Source organism: Rattus norvegicus, chromosome X (genome assembly GCF_036323735.1).
Source record: "Rattus norvegicus strain BN/NHsdMcwi chromosome X, GRCr8, whole genome shotgun sequence".
NCBI lineage: Eukaryota > Metazoa > Chordata > Mammalia > Rodentia > Muridae > Rattus > Rattus norvegicus.
The window spans coordinates 8009428-8031755 of NC_086039.1; the positions used below are offsets into that span (position 1 = coordinate 8009428).

Sequence of the window (22328 nt, forward strand, 5' to 3'; positions counted from 1 at the left end):
TTAATTACAGAAATTAGTTTCAATGTATTTAAACTGAATTTAAACTTTATTTTTTGTGTATATTATGAGATAATTTATCTTACAAGTTTTAGACTCGTGATGTCTCACTTCTGATTTTATATAGTCTCTCTTGGTGAGCTTTTCTGAATTTTTACTTATTTAAAGCATTTTTAGATTGATTTGTTATGATTTTATTTTTCTTTGAATTTTCTCTATCTGCAGTATTGGATTTTTTTGCACTCTACTGATTTTCTTTATGGTGTATCATTATTTCATACCTTCTTTAGTATTTCATAATTTAGCTCAGAGTTCCTTTTTTATAAATGTTTTGATTAATATAATTTTTGTGCTGTTAAGATCAAACTCATGTGTTTGGATATGCTCACTTGTGTTATATTCTCTGTCTTATCTCATCTCTTCCCTGCTCCTCTCCTCTTTTCCTCCTTACCTTATGCCCCACTCATATAGCCTTTCCTTTTAGATAGGGTCTTACCATGTTGTCTAGGTTGACTTGGAACTCCTGTGATTAAGTGGGGAGCCTCAGCCTCTTGAGTGGCTGAGGTTACAAATAAATGCATGCCATCATGCCCACCTTCCTAAACATTTTAAATTTCAACTGACCTGTGACACTGATCTTTTTTGAAGTGTCAAAACATTGGACATTATTGGTATTTCATCTTTCCTAATAGCTTCTCTAGAAATTGATATGTAAGATTTTGACACTCAGAATTTGTTTTCTTTGGGACAGGGTCTCACTGAGTTGTTCAGATTCCCAATCTTCCTGTACCCCAGTTCCTCTCCTCCTTAGCACTGGGATGCAGGTCCCAGACACCATACCTGTCTAACATTTATATGTTTAGTTCCTGAGTAAATAATTCCTGATTTATGCATTGGTTACTCCAAACCCTTATCTTTAAAATGTAATTTTTTTCTGAGTTTAAGCTGTTGCTTTAGCCTTATAATTATAGCTCCTATCCTTTTGTGGATGATGGACAGACGTCTGCATGCAATACTATTTTGTGTCAGTGTTTCACTAGATAATCTTTGATAACACTTTAAGGGTAAGACAAGAATCAAAATGAATGTTAAAATCCAGCCTGGACTATGGAGTCAAAAGCAAATAACTCAGTTGGCATGAAAATAAGTTTAACTTTTTCATTGAAAGCTAAATTTGTACTGTGTGTCAAGTTATAACAAGTTACCCATCAAAATGTACTTTTTGACTGCTTTGAATTTCTCAACTTTATTTATAACATGATCCTAAATCCGGAAATATAAACATTAATTTTTTCCTTCCAAAACAATTTTTCCTCATGTGCCTGGTTTTTTTTTTTAAGAATTGATTTTATATCCTGTAATCTCTGTGATTAAAACTCTCCAAATACATTGGTGATCAGGCAGGTAACCTTGTACAGTAAATACTGTGGGGCCATTTGAAGTTTATGGAGAACTAAAGATTACATATTATGCCAAGTGACATTCACATTATGTTTTTAAGAAAATAGCATTTTTTTGAAGATCAGAAAATAGCATTTTTTAAAAGGAGGGCTGGCATAATTGCTCAGTGGCTAGAGGTGTGTGCTGCCAAGACTATAGACCTGAGTTTGATCCGCAGGACCCGCATCATGTAAGGAGAGAACTGGTTCTCCCAAATTGTTTTTTGACCCCTATAGTATGTACATGTGCACACATGTATACACACACACACACACACACACACACACACACACACACACACACTTTAAAAAAAGAAAATTTTGGGCTGGAGAGATAGCTCAGTGGTTAAGAGCACTGACTGCTCTTCCAGAGGTCCTGAGTTCAATTCCCAGCAACCACATAGTGGCTAACAACCATCTGTAATGGGATCTGATGCCCTCTTCTGGTGTGTCTCGATGACAGCACACTCATATACATAAAAATAAATAAATATTAAAAAAAGAAAATTTCAAACAGTTGTATCCTCTAGGTTTAAACTAGTCTGTGCTTAACTCACAAAAAATATGAAAAAACCTTGTATCACTGTTTTGTTTTTTGTTTCTCAGAGGCAGACATTCACTTTATACTTTCAGTATACATAGATCACTTTGTTGCTATGAACTGGTGGCAGTCCTTTCGCCTTAGTCTCCCAAGTGTTAGGATTATGGATATTAGTCTCCAGACTAGACTCATAGTTATCTTTCTATAAATTTTCATTTTTAACAGACTTTAAATTCCCTCTGGATTCTTTGATAGATGGAGTTCATTTATCTTTGTGAAATCACTTATTTTATACTTATTGGTGTGAGCAGAGTGTAAGTGTGGGTGCACATGTGCCCTGGTACATATTTAGAGTTTAGAGGCCAGCTTTTAGGAGTGTGATGTCTGCTTCCACTTTGTCTTTGAGGCAAGGATTCTTATTTCTGTCACTATATTGCATCCCTGCACCTCCAGCTGATATTCATGTGTCAGCTTCCTATTTGGCCATGAGACCTGCAATTAGAGACCTGAGCCACTGCATCTGGCTTTTTTTCTTGTTAGTGTAGGTTCTAGGACTTGAACATTCACCTCATGCCTGCACAACAATTGACCACTAAGGCCCAGCCCCTTGTTTGGATTATATAATTGAAGTTGAAAAAGTTAATTATGTAAATGCTGTAATGCTGTGGTCATTTAAAATGAACAAAATGTTTATCAGTATCCTTTAGGAGTATTTAGTTAGCTTCATTAAAATATACATTTGTAGGCTGGAGATGATTGTTCAGTTGTTAAAAACACTTAACTGCTCTTGCAAAAGATCTGGGATTAGTTACCAGTACTGACATGGTGGTTCAAAACCACCTGAAACTCCAGTTCCAGCGCATCAAATGCCCCTTTTCTGACCTTGGTGGGCTCAAGCATGCATGTGGTGCATATACATACCCTGAGGCGCGTGCACACGCGCAAACACACACACACACACACACACACACACACACACACACACACACACACACACACACACTTTTTTTGTTCCTGGAAATATAGCTCTGTGGGTAAGACTACTTTCCACATAAGCCTGGGACCAGAGTTTGATCCCTGGAACCTATGCCGAATGGGAGGCAAACCAGTTACACAAAGTTGCTCTTTTTCTTCCACTTGTGTGTCATAGAACATACAAGACCACCACCCCTCACCCATTCTATTCTCACTATAACAATCAAAGAACACATGGAGCCAAATCACCCCAGAAATACTTAGCTCATTTCTATCAGAAGTGCATACTTTAAAAGTAGCTCTGTGATAGCTGGCACAACTGTTGCACAAATCACAGAAATATTATCCCACCAATTACCCTCAATATTTGTGTCCTTCTGTATGAGCAGGTCATCCTATTGAGAGTGATTTCAGAGGTTAAAGATATTATTTATGCCACATGGCACAGAAGCAAAATTATTAAATGTGACTTTTCAGAAAATGTACTTCTTATAAACGGGGGAAAATGATTTATTTTAAGGAAATTTTCTAGAATAATTTTGTCAGGTCCCAAAGAATCTCAGGACAGATGAGTGGCTAACTGTGATGCCTAATACAATACAAAGTGCATGCTGATCTCATGTTCTCTCAATATGACAAGTGCTCTTCTCACTTACTCTTAACCTTCTCAGGCTCTGAGCTTAGCTTCCCTTTCCCCAGCTTCTGTTTCTAATATAACCCTGCCATTTCAGGCATATGCTCTCTTTGTCTTCTTGTTTCCCTTGGCCCCTTCTCTCTCTTCTCTTCCTCTCTAGCTTTCCTCCTCTCTCTCTTTTCTCACATGGTATGGTGTAGCCTACTGGCCATGTCTAGTGTACTACTTCCTTTTCCTGCTCCGGACTCCCTAGATGCTTCTGACTGTTCTTGCTCTCATATGTGCAGTAAAAACATTTTCCTAAACCATATTTAGGAGTGGTCATATCCTCAGTTTTGTTCAGTTTTTTTAACTGTCTCTGATTTTTGCCAAAAGTGGTTACACTTTAGAATCAATTCTATCCCCCATTCACATGTCAACACTGGATTATTTAGCTTCCTGGAGAAATGGCAGGTGCAGTGTCCATGCTTTTAGAAGGTTTTCAGATTGGCCTTTTTGAGCTATGTCAAGGCAAGCAATCAGTAAGACTAAGTCTTGGGATACTTTTATCCTGTAGCTAAGGTAACTTTGTGCTATTCTTAATGAGAAAAATAAAGTTTTGTTGATTCTGACAGAAAAAGTATTTTGTGCTTCAGACACACAGTTTGAATCCTATTTTGAGATTCCAAAGATAGACAAAAGTTTACTTTATTGTAGAAGTGAAATTTGGGCTTATTATTTTAATATATATAGTCTTTTTAATAATTACAAATTATTTTAATTTATAACCAGAGTGTGGTGAAAGTCAAATAATTCTAATATATTATTGGCTAGGTTGTATTTGTTCTCATTAGCTGATATATAGAATGTCTTCAGCAAAACCAACTTTCTTCCTTAACAAAGATTGTACAGGACATAGATTTATTAATTTTAAGTTTGATGATTCTTTTCATGGTTTCTAATTATGATTCCAACAGGTATTATCTTTTGATGCCTATTTGGAAGATGAAGTACCTGATAAAAGGCAAGAAAACTTTAGAATAAGATACTATAAAATCTATTTCTACCTTGAAGATGACACCATTCAAGTAAATGAACCAGAAGTGATAAATAGTGGACTGCCTCAAGGTATCTATTTAAAACTGCAATGTTTTGCTTCCAACTCCTACCTTTATATATTGTCTGTCTTCAGCTTTATGAAAGACCCTATGCTAATACTCTCAGTTATAGGCAGCAATGAATATAAACATGATGTTAGCCTCTAAGTTTACAATACTGACTTATATTTCTGCACTTATAACAGCATAGGCCATTTTCTCTTCCCCTTATAGTAAGCTATAGTATTATATCTAGTATAGTAATCTCTCCTGTGTCTATGACCATGTCTTTAAAGCTTTTTGTGTGTCACTAAATTATCCCAGTACCATCGTCCAGGATGCTATTGCTTCTTTCTTAGAGGAAAAGAAAGCTTTTCTCCCATGCAAATTTCAGGGCACTATTGTTTCTACTTTCTTGAACTTGCTGCTTGCCACGTGTATAATCGTGGTTCTCCTCATCTACTGCTAACACTATCGGATTGGAATTATCATGACCTTGATGGTTGTTTAACTGTGACATTTAGCTTTAGCATTGCTGTGACTAATCTCTGACAAAAACAACTTAAGGGAGGTGCTACTTGTGTTGTTCATGGTTTCAGCTCAGTGTTGTATATGTGGGTTAGGCAAGGAACTTAGTAGGGTAGCTGACATTATGGTGATCAGCAAGCTGACTAAAACAGTAGCAGGGACAAGTGCAAGATACAATTATGAATGATATGCTAATGACCTAATCCCAGCAATTACCCTACTAGCTAAAGCTCTATATCCTCCAAAGAGATCTCATCATGTTTCAAATCCATAAATGGATTAATTCCTTCGTTGGAGTCTAAGTTATCTTGTTTATTAGGTCAGCACCATCCTAATTTAATCATTCTGGAAATGCCTTCATAGATGTAACCATGATATGTATTCATAGTTTCCTGGTGTTTCTGAGTCCAGTGAAATCAACAAGATTAACTACCACAGTGTCTCAACAGAGCCCTGTTCTTTCATTGTGTATGCCTGAAGTCCTTATCAGTGTTCCACTTCTGCTATAGATGAGAGTTTACCTTGTGGCCACAAGGAAGCTGATCCTAGAGATAAAAGGAAATGACATTTCTTTTTGTGCTGTGGTTCTTTCCCTGGAATGAGAACTGGACTCTAGATTCTGTCAAGGGATAGCAAACATGATGGTGGCAGGACTGATAGTTTGTCATATGTAAGACAACAGTACAAAAGATGTTCCAAATAGGAAGACACAAATGTCTTTGATATCCAAGTGTCTGTCTTACTTAGATATTGTTTTCACTAATAGCACAGTAGGCATATAGGAAGATTGAGTGTTTGCTTGGTCTTGGTGCAAATAACTTCCCAGGGTTTCTTATTCTTTGAGAACCCATGATTTGTTTTTTACTACAATGTGTGTGTGTGTGTGTGTGTGTGTGTGTGTGTGTGTGTGTGTGTATGTGTGTGTGTGTGTGTGTGTGTGTGTTGTCTTTTGGAGTATTGCTACCTGTAATATTTCAGACTTTGAAACTTCTCTGTCTGACTACAATATGTACCGCTTTTCCTTCCCTCATTTTTCCTCATACTTAAAATACTGTTCTGTTTTTGATTCTCAGCAAAACGTATGTACATGTCTATTTGTTCTCTTTGTTGTTATTCAAACCTATGCTACTTTCATTGCTTGATTATAGGAATGGCACAGTTGCCTACTGTGGACATTCTGCAATTTCCTTTCTACTTATTATCTGTTCTTTATGTGGCAGCTTAGATAGTACCTTGAAGTGTTGACCTCCAAGAAGCATGTAGATAGGCTTGCTCATAGAATACCAAAGAGAAGGCTAATGGGTTAAATTAAAATTAATGAATTACATAATACAGTAAAATAATGTAAAATTCTTAGTAACTGCTATCTGGGAATGTAGTTTAGTTATAAAACCCTTACCCAGCACATTAAAGGTGCTGAGTTCCACCTCCCATACTACAAAATTGAACCATACTAATTAAACGGACAAACAATTAAAAATACAGTGAGGAACAGGGAGAACGAGAGAGTTTGGACAAAGTTTAAATGGAAGAAAAGTACATGTTGCCTGAGTCCTAGGGTAGATATTAACATCCCCTCCCCTTTTTAGTGTGGTTTAGAGACCAATATTGAAGGTTAAGCAAGAAGAATCAAGGCAGGAAGCACTTTGGGTCAAAAGCGCACACTGACATAGATCCATATGGGGATGAGTATGCTTGGCCAAAGCTGTAGCTTATCAGTAGTCCTACTTTATAGTATAGGTTTTTGTTTGTGTTCCTTGGGCAAGTGCAGTTGGGGCCAGAATGGATGTCACCAATGAATGAGTGGCTGAATTAAGATCTCATGAATATTAAGGACTCATGAATATTTAGTGACTTGTATATTTAGTGTACATGAATATTTAGAGCCCAGGTGCCTCATATATATTTAATATTGCCTGAAAGTTAGTTATGTTTTAGTCCTTCCATCCTTCTTTTTATATTTAACACATATATTCTGTATTTCCTACTTTCTTATTGTTATGTCTCAAGAAGCTTCCTGCCCATAAATTTTTGCTTACTTATTTAGGCCTAGCATCTACATAATAATTTATCATGATGAATTTAAAGAGGAAATTGAGGTGTGTATAGGGAGCTTCTGAAAAAAATCAAGGATTTTCCTGATAGTGTAGTTATATTGTGTCTGGTATATGGAATGATGAATTTGGAGCCAGGTAGCACTGCGAAGAAGTATTTGTTGAATACCTATCTTCATAAAGCCCAAGAATTGAAGATAGAATAAGATGAAGTTTGCCACTGTGGTTCATTGGGAGGCATAGCATCTTCAAAAGAGTGGAGACATTTGGATGATGATACTCACCAGGCAGTTAGAACCTTGTAGGGAAAAGTAAAATCAAGACCTGAAGTGTGAATCAGGAACCGGATTATAATCAGAACCAACCTTATTCCTTTTTCTCAGGGTGGGTGGCTCTATTACGCTACATCTCAGCTTTTATGCTATTTCCTCCCTGGCCATTATCAATAATTATGTGGTAAATCCTTTAAGAAATACAAAGATGCCTTAACATTAAAAATAAAAAAGGTTTTAGTAGACATTAAGTCTAAAAATGTGACATTATTTCATGAAGGGGACAAGAAGTTTTAGACTCTTAGGGATTTTATTTCAAACGTAAGGAGGTTTTTAAAAATCAGCAAGGCTAGATGTAGTGGCACACACTTTTAATCCTAACACTCAGGAGACAGATGTAGGAGGATCTCTGTGAGTTTCAGATCAGCATGGTCTATATAGTCAGCTTCAAGACAACCAGGACTCTGTAGAGATACCTTGTCTCAACTAAACAAATGTATTGGCTGGTCTTATGTATCAACTTGAAACAAGAAAGAGTCAATAGAGAGGAAGCAAGCCAGTAAGCAGCACCCCTTTATGACCTTTGTATTAGACCCTGTCTTCAGGTTCCTGCCCTGTTTGCGTTTCTGTCCTGACTTCCTTTGGTGATGAACAGCAATGTGGAAGTGTAAACTGAATAAACCCTCTCCTGTCCAACTTGCTTCTCAGTCATGGTGTTTTGTTGCAGCAAGAGAAACCCTAAGACAACAAACACAAAATCAACAATAACAACAAAAAATCAACAAATACATATTAGGAATGTTTAAAGTATTGAACATAAGGAGAAAATTATAATGTTTCATTTTTGTGACCATGTGTTACTTTAGTATTTTCAGTTAAGCATGTGGACAGTATTGCTTTAGCAAAAAAAATATTCTAAAGATTGACTTTTAGTGTGTGTGTGTGTGTGTGTGTGTGTGTGTGTGTGTGTGTGTATTTCCTGCATAAATATATGTGACTACATGCATGTCTGGTGCCTGTGTAGGCCTAAAGAATGCATTGGATCCCTGGAATTAGAATTTCAGATAGTTTTGAGCTGCCAGGTAGGATCTGGGAAGTGAATTTGTGTCCTCTGCAACAGCATAGATTTATTAAGCGCTGTGCTGTCTCTGTGACTCCTAAAATATTCTTTCTTCTAGACTTTTTCTTACATATTTTGCTCTGATGTTCCACAACCAAGCTTTGTTTACCTTTGGATTACCTTTCCTACTGTGACATGCAGATTGCCCAAATGGGGAACTTGAGGTCACAAGATACCCCAAACCTTCATTATTTGCTTGAATTGTTTATATTTTTATCATTACACGAGCATGTGTGTAGGCATATTTGGATTAGACGGAGGTCACAGATCAACTTCAATTTCTGGTGTCTTCTTTCATCACATTCCTTGTTTTTGTTATTATTTAATCTTGTTTGCAACAGAGTCTAACTATGTAGCCAGGAGTGGCCTGGAAATTGGTGCATAGACCAGGCTGGTTTTGAACTCCTAGAGATCCCCCTGCTTCTGCCTCCTCAGTCCTGGGATCACAGGTGTATGGTACTATGCATGGACACCTTATTTTTTTGATCCAGGGTCACTCATTGGATTGGGAGCTCACTGATGAATCTAGGTTAGCTGGCCAGTAAGCTCCAGAGATCTTTCTGTCATCACTCTTTAGCTCTAGGATCAAGACATGTGCTTCCATGCCCAGTTTTCTTTTGTTTTGTTTTTAATGTGGTTGGTAGGGATTGGAACTTGGATGTTCATACCTGCATGACAAGACTTTTACCTACTGAACCATCTCTCTATCCTTTTCTTTTTTCTTAAATAGTAATTTTATTAAGTCTTTAGGAATTTTACACAATACATTTTGATCATATTCACTCGTCTAACTTCTTTTACCAATATTACCTTGCTATGTGCCCACTTTTCAGCCATAGCCCCTACCTCTCCACCCTAATATTAGTTTCTATTCTTAAAGTGTACTGGTCCTTGTCTACATGTTTTCAATTCATGAAACTATCCGAACACTGTGAAATCCAAAGATATTACACGTGAACAGTTATTTTTAATTTCTTAATTTCAAAGCTCACAGAAAACATTCTCATAGCAAGTTATAATGATTCACTTTAAAATTATTTTTATGTAAGAAGGAAGGAATCTTATTCACAAAGACCTGAGGGCAAGAACTCTGAAAAAGAGACTATTTCAACATCTCTGAAAAAAAATCAGAATTCCTGATTGACTTTCTGTGATTTTTTTTTCTTATGATAAAACTGCATCTTCGAGGTTGTAGACAGAGCACACAGTAATCACACCGTGTAATGACACTGAGTTTGTCAACAGAGTGGAGAAACCTGGAGGGCTGTAACAAATCCTGTCAAAAGCATGAACAACCATTCTGCCACCAGGTTTTGCTTACAGAGAGACTACTGTCTCTTGAACTATTTAATATGATGATCATTAAAAAAGGTCTGCTTAGGCAGAAAATTATTTGAAAACTCATTTAAATGCCTTCTTCAAGCTTTTTAAAGTAATATAGGAAAAGAAAGTGGATTTAATGAGCTAATGGTTTAGACCTTGTTAGGATGGGGCCGGTAGTCTTTGTGCCTTGAGTTGCCTGTTCCTGCCTCTCGTGGAGAGGCCAGGTACAATTATTCGATGTAGACCTTATGGTTCAGTAACCAGTACAACACGATAAATTATAATTCCCCAACACACAGCATTTTAGTTATCTTTACTATGTACTTTTTCTTTTACAGAGTGCAGGGATGTTGGGAAAAGGTAGAAGTGAAAACATACATCCATTAGGCTGGTATAAAAATAGGTATTCAGCTTACGTGAGCTTCTATTCAGAACAGTGTATTTTAATATATACTAGTTCTTGTTGGCATAGAGATTGGGTATGTGTGTGTGTGTGTATGTGTGTATATATGTATGATAAGTCAAATAAGTCATTATCATAGTTTAAAACTTTTCATTTTAAGTTTAGACATGACATAGTTTCATTTCTATCGTTCTAGAATGCAGTTAAAATAATTATATCAGATCAGGAATGTCAGGTAAACCCAGAAGCTTAACCACCCTACTCATCTAACAGAATAATTGTCAATCCAGTGCTATCCTGTCCAAACTAATTTGTGTTAAAGGAAGAGATAATGATTAGAAACATGGCATAGTTTCTGGAATGGTCCAGACCAGTCAGTCTTAGGTAGGAAGTCATAAGTTTTCATATTGCTGACCTGAAGAACTGGCCTTTACATGGTTGTTAGTACATCCCTGGTTAAGAACAGTGACCTGTAGTAATAGTTTCTTTTGGCTCCTCAACTGAGTACTATTTCTTATACTTCCTAAAAGCAGTAATTTACATGAATGAAGCAAATGTATTTTCAAACTAAAATTCCTCGTTTGTATGCTATGCATTTGTGTCAGGCACATTCTCTGCCTAAGTCTTTTATACCATAAAGTAGAGAGGGCCAGCAGTAGGGTTGCCAGAGAAAAGATGAGTTGAGCAGTTAAGTTTGAATTTCAGGTTAGGAATGAAGTTTTTAGTATAACCATTATCCTAAGTACTGCATGTGATAAACTCACAGTGAAATGTTATTTATTCTTTTTCTGTAATTTAGATTTAAATTGGTATTCTTTATTTCATTTTGCTAAATCTGATAAAAATTGGGGTGGGAGTTATAAATGAATGGAACAACATAGAATTTAAAAGTAAAATGGGCTGAGAAGATGTCATGGTCAGTAAAGTTCTTGCCATACAAGCACAAAGACCTGAGTAAGGATTCCTCGTCAGCCACATAATAAGCCAGGCATGGCGGTACACATCTGTTATCCCAGCACTGGGAAGGCAGAGATAAGATTAGTGGACCTTTCTCCCAGCTATTCTTCTCTATTCAGTGAGTCCCAGATTGAGTAAGAGATACTATCTTTTAAAAAGCCAGAAAGCAATAGATGTTGACCTGGTCTACACACAGACACAGACACAGACACAGACACAGACACAGACACAGACACAGACACAGACACAGACACAGACACAGACACAGACACAGACACAGACACAGACACAGACACAGACACAGACACAGACACAGACACAGACACAGACACAGACACAGACACATAGAGACACACACATACATTCGCATGTACACACAGACATGTCTGTATGTATATACCACACAAAAATTTTTGAAAAAGAATATAAGATCAGAGGTGAATAAAGATGTGTTTATACTATTCAATAAAATATTGTGGAAGCAATGAGAGATGAAGGAAAGAAAGGAGAAAGGGAAATGGGAGGTGGGATGTCATGCTTGTTATACAGGTATCATAAGTGGTAGCAGATGCTTGAGGGATCAAAAGTGGGGAAGCCAGGCACTGAGGAACTTAAAATCTGAGAGGTTCCTAAAAAAATTTCCCACTTAAAGGTGGAAGAGAAAGAAAGCACAGCTTAGAGAGATAACATGAAAGCAATATGTGGGGAAGTGGTGGGCCAAGACTTTGGCAGGTATTCATAGAATATGTAATGAGAACTAGGCATGGAGCTAGTAATGCTAAAGGATGTTACATAATATACCGGGCTATATTTTTGTACTGATAGAGCAGTTAATGGGGTCTTGCATTTTGGTTGTTATTTTTCATTCTGTCCAAAGATGTAGGATGTTTAATATTTTGTTTATTTGATGCTAGGTATGTGTCAGATTAATGGTATATGAGAAAGTTATTCTTATAAAAATCATACTGCAAAGGTGATGTTTTAGAAAAATAACAGTAAAACTGGAGTAGTCACATTAGTGGATGATCAAAGTAAGCCCAAGAGAAGGAAATGGTGTTCTGCCATAGCTGATCACTCAATATAGATTCAATAGACACAATGACAAAGGTAATTCTATTTTTATATTCATTTACTTAAATATTCTCTTGTCCACCCCAGGTACTCAGTATCACTGAAATAAAGTAGATATCCTTACAATAGCGATTGGGGTAAATGTTGGACTTTTAATTCTGAAAAGTGAATTTATAAAGCTGAATTTGGAGTTATAAGCAAAATCTAAGGCAGATCTGAATGACACGGAAACATTGTTAGAGAGTTGAGTGTAGTCAGATAGCAGACCCCTTTTGGGGTAGAGAGATGAGGACTAACTGGAGGGCAAGCACTGGATGCTTGGATGTGTATTCCAGCAGCTTTATGAACATCTGAAAAGTTAAAGGACTGCCAGGGTGCAGGCTTTCCTTTGTATTCGTTTACTTTAATAACTTCAACTGCTTTTCAGTGTGTGCCAAAGACATGGCATCCTGCCAATTTCTTTGATATTCTACAAACAAACCCCACTGGTAAAGTCCTTGCCATTTATCATGGAAGACTGTAAACACACAAATTCCATAAATACATGGTATAATCCTTAGAGTACACAATTGAGAGATCACGGAAATATATGACTAAAAGCTCTCATTTGAAACCATACATATTTCAAATGCTTCACACAGGGTTTCTGATTCACCCTTGATTCTTGTGATGTTAGGTTTTTTTGTTTTTGTTTTTTTTCCTGTGGTTGTTGTTGTTGGTAAATTTTTATTGGCTGATATACCCACTTTCTGATTCTAGCCCATAGATAGTCAAGACTGTTTTCTATTACTACATTTCTGATATTTTCAAAAGCATCTAATGGGGGCTGACCTAAGGAAGCCATGAGGAGTTCTGAGATATAGGCAATGGAGGGTAGAAATGCCATGTGGTACAGGGAACAGGTGTCTGATTCTGGAAACTAGTACTTAGAAGGGGGACAGGATGTTTAGAGAGAGTAGCTCGACCATCAATTTCTTTTCCTTTCATTGTAGCTGATGTCTCTCCAGCTCATTTCTATTCAATTTGCCTGTGGATCTTCCTCTACTCCTTTACTTAAGTACTTTCTGGATGATATACAGTGAGATATAACTCAGTGAAAACTGTAGAAAATGACGATGTTTTGTTAGTCTGAAATCTCAAGTTCAAAACGCTTCTCTCAATTCTTAGACTATAACATTGGTCTAGACACTTAAGCATTCTTAGCTTTAGTTTCACATCTATGAAGCAAACATTGATACTTATTATTGAGGATTGGATGTGTCAAGAAAAGTCTATTCTAGGTCTATGATGGCAATGGTGGTTATTATTATTATTTAAATGCACTATAGTCTACTAATACCTTGAAAGTGATAATATTCCTACTCAGAGCCATACTTAACAAAGCTATAGCTCATTTGAATTCTTAAAATGAAGTACAAACCATAAGTATATGTATTACTTTTTTATTGCTGATATAAAACACCATGACCAAAGCTGCTTATAGCAGAAAGGTTTATTTGACCTTATAGTTCCAGAGTGTAAGATTATGGCAGCAAGAAAGGAGGTGATAGCTTATGTATTGAACAACAAGCACAAGGCAGAATGAACTCAAAGTCTGCCACCAGTGACATACTTCTCACAACAAGGCTATATTTCCTATAGCTCCCAAATACTGTCATCGATTGTGGACCAGGTATTCAGATGCCCAAGACTATGGAGGTTGAGACAATCACAGTATGAATGTACATTATTGCATTTGTATATGTAGTGTGCATGTGTGTGTGTATGCATGTAGAGGGTCAAAGTCAATGCCGGGGTATCTTCCTTGTTCTCTCTCTACTTTATTAATTGAAGCAGGCTCTCTCATTGAACCTGTAGCTCAAAGATTCATTCTCTTCTAGATAGCTGGCAGCTTGTCCTAGATATCTGTGTATCTGTTTCCTGAGTACTAGAGCTACAGGTAGCTGTCACTCTATCCAGGCATTTCTGAAGGCTCTGTAGATCTGGACAAGTGCTTTATCCACAGAGCCACTTCCCTAGTTCCATAGATGAAAATTTTGAGGAAGCTCTAGATTGTTGAGTATTTAATAACCTGTCAGAATGCAAGTATTTTAAAAAAGACATATAATAGTTCCTGGAAATATCTGAAATGCCCATTCTTTTATAGATTTTTAAGTATGCAATTTGTTCTAAATGTCTAATCTTGAATGATTAAATAATTTGCATTCTGTTTTCAATGGCATAAATTAAAGGCTAATTGAAGTATAATTCTTTGCAATAAAATTATATCATCTTTTATGTAGTACATTTAAAAATAGTCTATGCCTGTTCTAATTGTATAGTTTTGTTATTTTAATTTAATGTACCAAGTAATTAAAATTGCTATAAAGAAAAGAAGATGAAAATGATTTTACTTAATTTCTCCTCAGCAAACTGAAGAGATAAGTAGAGTAGTGGAACAGTACCCAACACAGTTCCTGGCTCATAAAGATTATTCATTAACTGTTCTTATAATGAACAAGAATGAGTAAGTTTTAAGTATTTTTATGTTTGGAGAAAAAGCACTATTCTCAATATTATATACAGCACTAAGAACATAAGGTGATATCTTTCTATTAAAATGTTTCTATACTGAACTCACACAAGCCACATGTTACTGGATTATTAGCAATGTGATGTCCTTTGGTTCTTTCCCCCTTTGCTCTAAGGGTAGGTTCTCAGGCCTAAGTCAGTAATACATGTTGAAAGATAGCTCTGCATGTGTAGCTTCCATTGTATACCTTGAAATGTAGACTGCTTTTTGCTCGGAGTTCACTCCTCGAAGCTATTTCTTTACACAGACAGCTTTGGAAAGACAAAGATGGCCTTGGTTTCTAGTACAAATTGGCTTTTAGCCTTGGAAGACAGAGGTAGTCCTTCCCTGAATCACACAAGATGACATGTCTATTGTTTGGTCTAGTAAGACTCCTAACTCCCCACAGAAGGAGCAGGTTCCCTAAAGTCAGGGTTCCTCTCTTGTGCCACTCACATTTGTAGGTGTTATCTTCATTTTCTCTCTTTCCTCTTGGGAATTGCAGCTTATTGAATTATTGCTTTGTCTCTACTATTAAGAGAATGAGCACTGTAGAACTAGCATTGGATATGGAAGATGGTGATGAAATCAAGAATCTCTGACTCAGAGTACTGGCTAAAACTATAAAGTCTTTAATAATCTTCATTTGTTGGATGTGATTGGGTGGATATAGGTAAAGGTACTGGAGGAAGAAGGAAGACTACATTTCTAGATAAACAAGGATTCTTTTGAACTTTCCAAGCAACCTAAAGTAATTCATGCTTACTGAAGCTGTAAATCCTAGTACTGGTACACAGAAGCTAAAGTTTGTTAGTTTTCTTGTTATTTTTGTTTTCTTTTGTTTTGTTTTAGCCTTTTGAGCCTTTAATGAACACTTTACTTTGGGGCCTTAATGCTTTGTTTAGTTGAATGTGTTGGGTTTCTGTAGTAACTGAAAGCAAGTCTATTTTTGTAGGACAGGTAGGTACATGACAGTGGCATTTTGCTTACCATTCTAACACTACCCCTCTTTTATATCCATTCCTGTCCTCTATTCTTTGTGGTTTATAAAAAACTTCCATAACAACACTTAGGAAATTCAAATGTCTTATCGTGCTGGTCAGAGAACTCTGGACCTTAAAAGTCTTTGCTCACTTTTACTTGAGTTTAAATGTATAATGTTGCTTCTTAGAAACAGCCGCTTGCTTGCCTTCTACCATGTCACAAGGAAGCATTCAAGGTTGTTGCTTACATATAACATAACTTCCTGCTAGCCAAATGACTAAAACTGCGTTTCATTTTTCCCCAGGTACTTCTATCAGGCGTCATCGGATTCCTTTTCCACCTCCTTATGATGATCAGTTTTATACTGTGTACGACTTCAATATCAACATAAGTGTTGTCTTCTATGGACGCACGTTCAAGATTTATGATTGTGATCCATTCACAAAAAACTTTCTGAGGAAAATAGGAATCAAATTGAATCCTCCAGGACAGCGTCCATTTGATCCCTACATGAAAATGCGGAGAGAGGTAAGAACAAATACATCTGTGACTTTTTGTCTTTAGAGAAAACCATAGTTATGAGGGTTGTCTTGTTCTTCTTGGATAGAAAGGAAGACCAAATGGTGGCCACAGAACAGGAATGATCCCCTTGTTTCCTTCCTCGCTGCTTTCCTTCACCTTCACCCTCCATTACTTTTGGGGAGCCTCCCTTCCAGCTGTAGAGTATTTTGTGATCTGTGTAGGTTGGATAATGTCTAGGAACCCACAATTAGTTTTGTGGTTACCAATATAATGTAAGTTGAGTCCACATTTCTTCTGCCTGTGTTTTCTGGTTTTAGTTCCCTGTTTCTGGTTGGGAAAAATATGTCTTCTGAACAACTGATTAAATAAATTGAACTTTGAAGATTCCCTTTCCTTCCTTCTTGGAACTTTGTAAACTTGGATGCTGGAATATTCTAGAAGAGTGAAGTAGCTGTGGTTTGCATTTCTCCCAGTTGAGTTTAAAATTTCATCTTACTGAACAAAAATTCAGTGATAATTGTTCTGCAGTTCTTTAAACTGATTACTTGACCCTAGTTTTCTTCTTTTCCAGAAGGCTCAGAATATACAAAAGAAGAATCATTGGTTAGGCCACAAACCTAGCCAGGCTCCTTATTGGGACTGGACTGGAAATTCTGGATTCTTACCTTAATTTCCATTATTATTATTTATTTCCCTTTGTATTTTTATTTTGTATTTATTTATTTACATATTCTTGAGACAAGGTTTTACTATAATGACATAGGCAAGTGTTGAATTCACTGTGTAACTCAGGCTGACCTTGAACTTACTGACCTCCTCCTGATTCTTAAATGTTGGGATTACAGATGTGGGCTACCACTCCTCACTATTTTTTGTTGTTGTTAATATAGAACTTCATGTAACCAAACATATAAGCGTTAAATGTACCTTGGAATGAGCCTTAACCTGCATCCAAACTACAATGTTGAACAGTTCCTTCTCCCCCCTTCCCTGACTTTTCTAATCAGTCCTTCTCTCTCCTCCAGGATAACCACTATTCTAATTGCTGTCTCAATAAGTTGGTTTTATCTGCTTTTTATTGTTTTCAAAACTCATAATTAATTTTGTTTCAGAATAACAAAATTTAAAATAAAATTCCCTTTGACTCTTTTTTTAATCTCTCATTAAAAGCTATATGTGACATCATTCCCCTGTACCTTCCTCTTAGCCTCAGCAAATTATTTTTTGCATATTTAGGCATATAATCCTACTGTGAAGTATATGTATTATTAGTCCTGGAATATCTAAGGTAAAATAACTTTGTATCAATGTAAAAGATTTTTCAGGTTTGGATTCATTTTTATGTTTATCATATGCCCTGAATGATAAGTACAGTCTTCTGAAGCCTCATAGAGAATCTGAAGGAAAAAGATCCTTATAAGTTAATGCTCCCAGCATATGACTATATGTATCCAACAGCAGTTATTGTTGTATGATAATGATTGTGAATGATGAAAAATTATATGAATCTCATATTATTCAACATACTGTCAGGTTTTATAGTCTTCTAAGGAAGAAAAAGTTGTGACAACAGTTGGAAGTAAATACCAAGGAAAAGGAAATGTTTTAATTATCTCCTTTTAGATTTTGGGAACCATTTTGGTATTTAAATGGGGCCAAAAACCCTCATCAATAAATATAGAAGTCTTTGGAAAATTAAGAGTTTAATAAGAGGCTTTTATATTGGGCTTTATGGATTTAGTTAAGTGTTTGCTGCTGCCTTGTTATGTAAAGTTAAACTATTTTGCTTAAACTGAACAAGATCTTAGTGGTATATGATTAATAATACATTATTAGCAATCTTATACATTAAAAGCATTTTAACTAATTAAAGCAGAGGTCCCATAATTTCACTTAAATATTAAGGATAAGTGTAGAATGCCGTCTAGAAGTATTTTTTGTTTTCCTCTTGAGATAAAATTGAAGCTAGACTACCCTGAATAAACACAAAAATTCAGGAATTTTGAGAACGATTATATAACTCATTTTTGGGATAATATTTCCCAAGTGAATCTTTCCTTACCTAACAATATCATTTGCTTATACCAGATAGAATAGAGGCAGCTATACTCTAAGACAGGGCTAAGAGGTTGCAAATTGAAGGAAAGATGATCCAAAGCGACCATGGAACTCAATGCTTCTAGAGCATGCTGAGTCTTGCCAAATAGGGTTTCTGTGTGGAGTGGAAGTTCTCCATTTGCTCTGTTTGTATGTCCATTTCCTGGATATCTGAATTTTTTGAGCAAAATTAAACCATAAATATATTTCTTCCTCTTATCTTTGTACATACACACATGCACAAGCATGCATGCACACAGAGATGAGAGATTTCTGGTAGAAAGACAGATTTTTAAAATGAAAATACAATCAGTTTGGGATTTGGTTTATAAATTTTAAACAAGTACAGGTCAAATCTTAAATCAGTGCAACTCAGTGTTTGGAAAATGTGTATACCAAAGTAACCAATATGAAAAAAATGTCAAATGTTTGGGGCTGGGGATGTAGCTCACCCACAGAACATTTCCACAGAATGTATAAGACGCTGGGTTCAATTAGCATAGCAGAAAACAAAAAAGAAAATATACAGACTATTTCCCATAACAACAAAATATGCCTTTGTTCCCCTTTCTAGTCAAGTCTCCTGAAGTCACCCTTTCTTGTGATATCCCCTATACAGACACAATTACTGTTTTGGTTTCTGTCACCGTAGAGTAGGTTTGTTCATTTGTAATAAAATTAAGAATAAAATAAAGGCTTTGAGAAAAGTCAACTTCAAACATATCCCAGAAATATAGTTTAGCATGTTAAAATGTTGTTTAACAAAATATGAAAAATTTCTTAATATTTGCCTGTATCCTATAGGTTAAAACTGACTGTGAATTTGTATATCTGTATGTCATAGTATTTAGTTGAAAACTTTTAAAACAGGATGACAGAATAGTCTACAGAAAATAATCTTTATATTAACTGATTGTCTCCAAGATATGACTACATAAAGCCTGCTTTATTTCTGCCTCTTTTTCCACTTACAGACGTTAGAGTTTGTGGATCCTTTTCGTCCCTATCAGTCTTTTGACACCCTGAAACGATTCCTCCAGTATGATGGGAAGGTTTTGCGTTTCTTCTGCCTGTGGGATGATTCAGCCTCACTGTTTGGGGATCGTAGAGAATTTGTCCTTCATTACTTCCTTTGTGATGATACTATTGAAATCAGAGAAATACTGCCATCTAATTCGGGCCGGGATGCTATGTCATCATTCCTTCGGAGGAGTAAGCTTCCCAAGGTAAGCAGTTTTGAGTATGTTTTTGGGCCAAGAGACTTGAGTCATTATTTGGAATGGTGTGCGATGGCTCTGTGATGATACTTGCCATATGCTGCTTGGTTTAGTTAGGGTTTCTATTGCTGTGCTAAGATACTATGACTAAACGCCACTTGTAGGGGAAGGGACTTTTTGAGCTTATAGTTACACATCACAGTCCATCTCTGAGGGAAGTCAGAGCCAGAACTCATGCAGGGCAGGTACCTGGAGGTAGGAGCTGATGATACAGAAGTTATCCAGGAGTGCTGTTTACTCACTTGCTCTTCCTGGCTTATTCAGCACCCAGGGGTGGTTCTATCAACAGTGAGCTATGCATTTCTACATTGTCAAGCGACAAAATACCCCACAGACTAATTTTATGGAGGCATTTTCTTTTTTTATTAAATTATTGTGTTTATTTATATTCCAAATATTGACCCCCTTCTAGGCCCCATCTCCCAGAGTTCTTCATCTCCCCTTGCCTTTGCCTATGAGAGGATGCTCACCTACCCATCCCCTCACCCATCCATCCCACATCTCACCTTCCCACCTAACACCTCCTCCAGCATCCCCTTTCGTTGGGTCATCAAGTCTCTACAGGATTAGATGCATTCTCTCCCACTGAGGCCAGAAAAGGCAGTCTTCTGCTACATATGTGCTGGGGAGGGATGGGGGACATGGACTAGTCTATGTCTGCTCTTTGGTTGGTGGCTTAGTCTCCGGGAGCTCTGAAGGAGCTGGGTTAGTTGAGACTTTTGGTCTTCCTAGGGTGATGCTTTCCCCTTCAGTTCCTATAGTCCTTCCCCCAACTTCCATAGGAGTCACTGACCTCACTCCAACGACTTGCTGTAAGTATGTTTATCTGTCTCACATAGGAAGCCTAATATGACTTCTAGAACTAAGAGGTTGTAGAGACAATCTCCACTAGCACAATCCCCTGTTAGCAACATGTGAGTGCAAGTCTTCAGCCTTCTAGCCCAAAATTCACTGGCAGACTCTTGAAATGCAGATTTTGAAGGGCTGATCACCCTGTCTTGGCAGAGTTTATCAGTCAACTATTCTGCATAATTCGTCCTTTTCTGGACAGTATTAGTCTGCAGGTGAAGCAGGCAGTTTTGTCTAGTGACTGCCTAGCCACAAAGTATGGCCTCACCTAGAGGAAGAGATGTTCAAATTCTCTCTTAAATCCACCAAAGGGGAACTGTTAGGAGCAGATATGTCTCAACAAAAGATAAATAACTTTAAATCTCAAATTTTGTGGATTTCTGACGTTTTTTGAAATCCATCTACCTATATAAGACAATCTGTACTGTTGTCTTTATATCTTAATAGTAACTTGGAAGTCCTCTCACAAAGTCAGCAATATGTTTGCTATTTGGCCCTTAACTCACATGTGTAATCAACTCAGAAGTTCGTAATGACATCAATAGAAGGACTGGCTCTAAACCTTGTACTTTTAAACTTTTAACAAATACATTCTATACCAAAGCAAAGATATGATTTTAGCTTAGTTAACAAATGAGATTAGGACTGTATAACTCAATCTAGCCAATTCTTCCCTGTTAAATTACAATCAATTTTAATTTCCGCATTAAAAACAACTTTAGAATAACCACTTTCAGCCCCCCAAAGTTCAGGGAATTGGAGCGACAACTCCTCTATAACTTCTTCAAGCTGTACATGGGCGTTGAGATATCCTTTGGGGTAGGGGGTAGGAAGAATGAAGCAAATGCTGTACCTGATGTGTCCTGACTGGACCCAGCTGAAAGTCCTTGAGATCAGGAATCCAAGTAGGCACACTCTGTAAAATACAACTCTCAAGAAAAAAGTTTACAATCGAAATCTCTTTTTGTTTGATTCTCCTGAATTAATTTTTTCAGGCAGTCTACCTCTATCAAATCTGATCAGTATGACTCTGTGAGGTTTCCAGAGCCTAATCACACCTTTTAAAAACACAAAGACAAAATCTTTCTCCCAAATACTGTGTTCCTTAGTCTGAAACCAGAAAAGGTTGTATTTTGCACTCTCTCCAAGAGTAATAATAATAAAACTAATAATAAAAAAATAATAAAAATAATAATAATAAAACTCTTTAAAGTCACACCCATCATGAAGACTAAACAATTTTTTAAAAAGGGAGTAAGCTAAACAATGAGCCTGATAGGTTTTTGTACTCTATGATATCAGGAAATTAACCCAAAATTCCCGTGGAGCCCATGTTAAGAGAATACGATCTTCCTGTTGTGGTAAATATCAAAAGTAACCACAAACCCTCGCTAGCCGGCATCAACGAGCCATATGGCCTTTAGCAGGGTAATTCATGAGAAAACCAAATACTTTCTATCAATTCCAATATCAATAAGCAACATATCAAACCAGGACTTTAGCCCAAAATATCTCAATCTGTCAAGCTCTCTACTCGGAGCCACAGATTTTTCTTTAACCTTAATAACTTCTATAATATATGTCTGCATTCACTCTGCCTGGTGTTACAGACATTCATCACAACTCTCTACTTGGAGTTAGTGACTAATTTTTTCCTA

At 36.7% G+C, this 22328-nt stretch overlaps 1 protein-coding gene across 2 annotated transcripts in view; it reads left to right on the top strand.

Moving 5' to 3' along the window:
• Efhc2 (EF-hand domain containing 2) overlaps positions 1 to 22328 on the top strand; it is a 200471-nt gene that overhangs the window by 65825 nt on the left and 112318 nt on the right. For both annotated transcript variants that reach the window (XM_017601976.3, NM_001106952.1), the window contains exons 3-5: positions 4543 to 4693; positions 16230 to 16453; positions 19519 to 19770. In XM_017601976.3, the coding sequence (XP_017457465.1) occupies positions 4543 to 4693; positions 16230 to 16453; positions 19519 to 19770 (627 nt within the window). The remainder of the gene's footprint in view (positions 1 to 4542; positions 4694 to 16229; positions 16454 to 19518; positions 19771 to 22328) is intronic.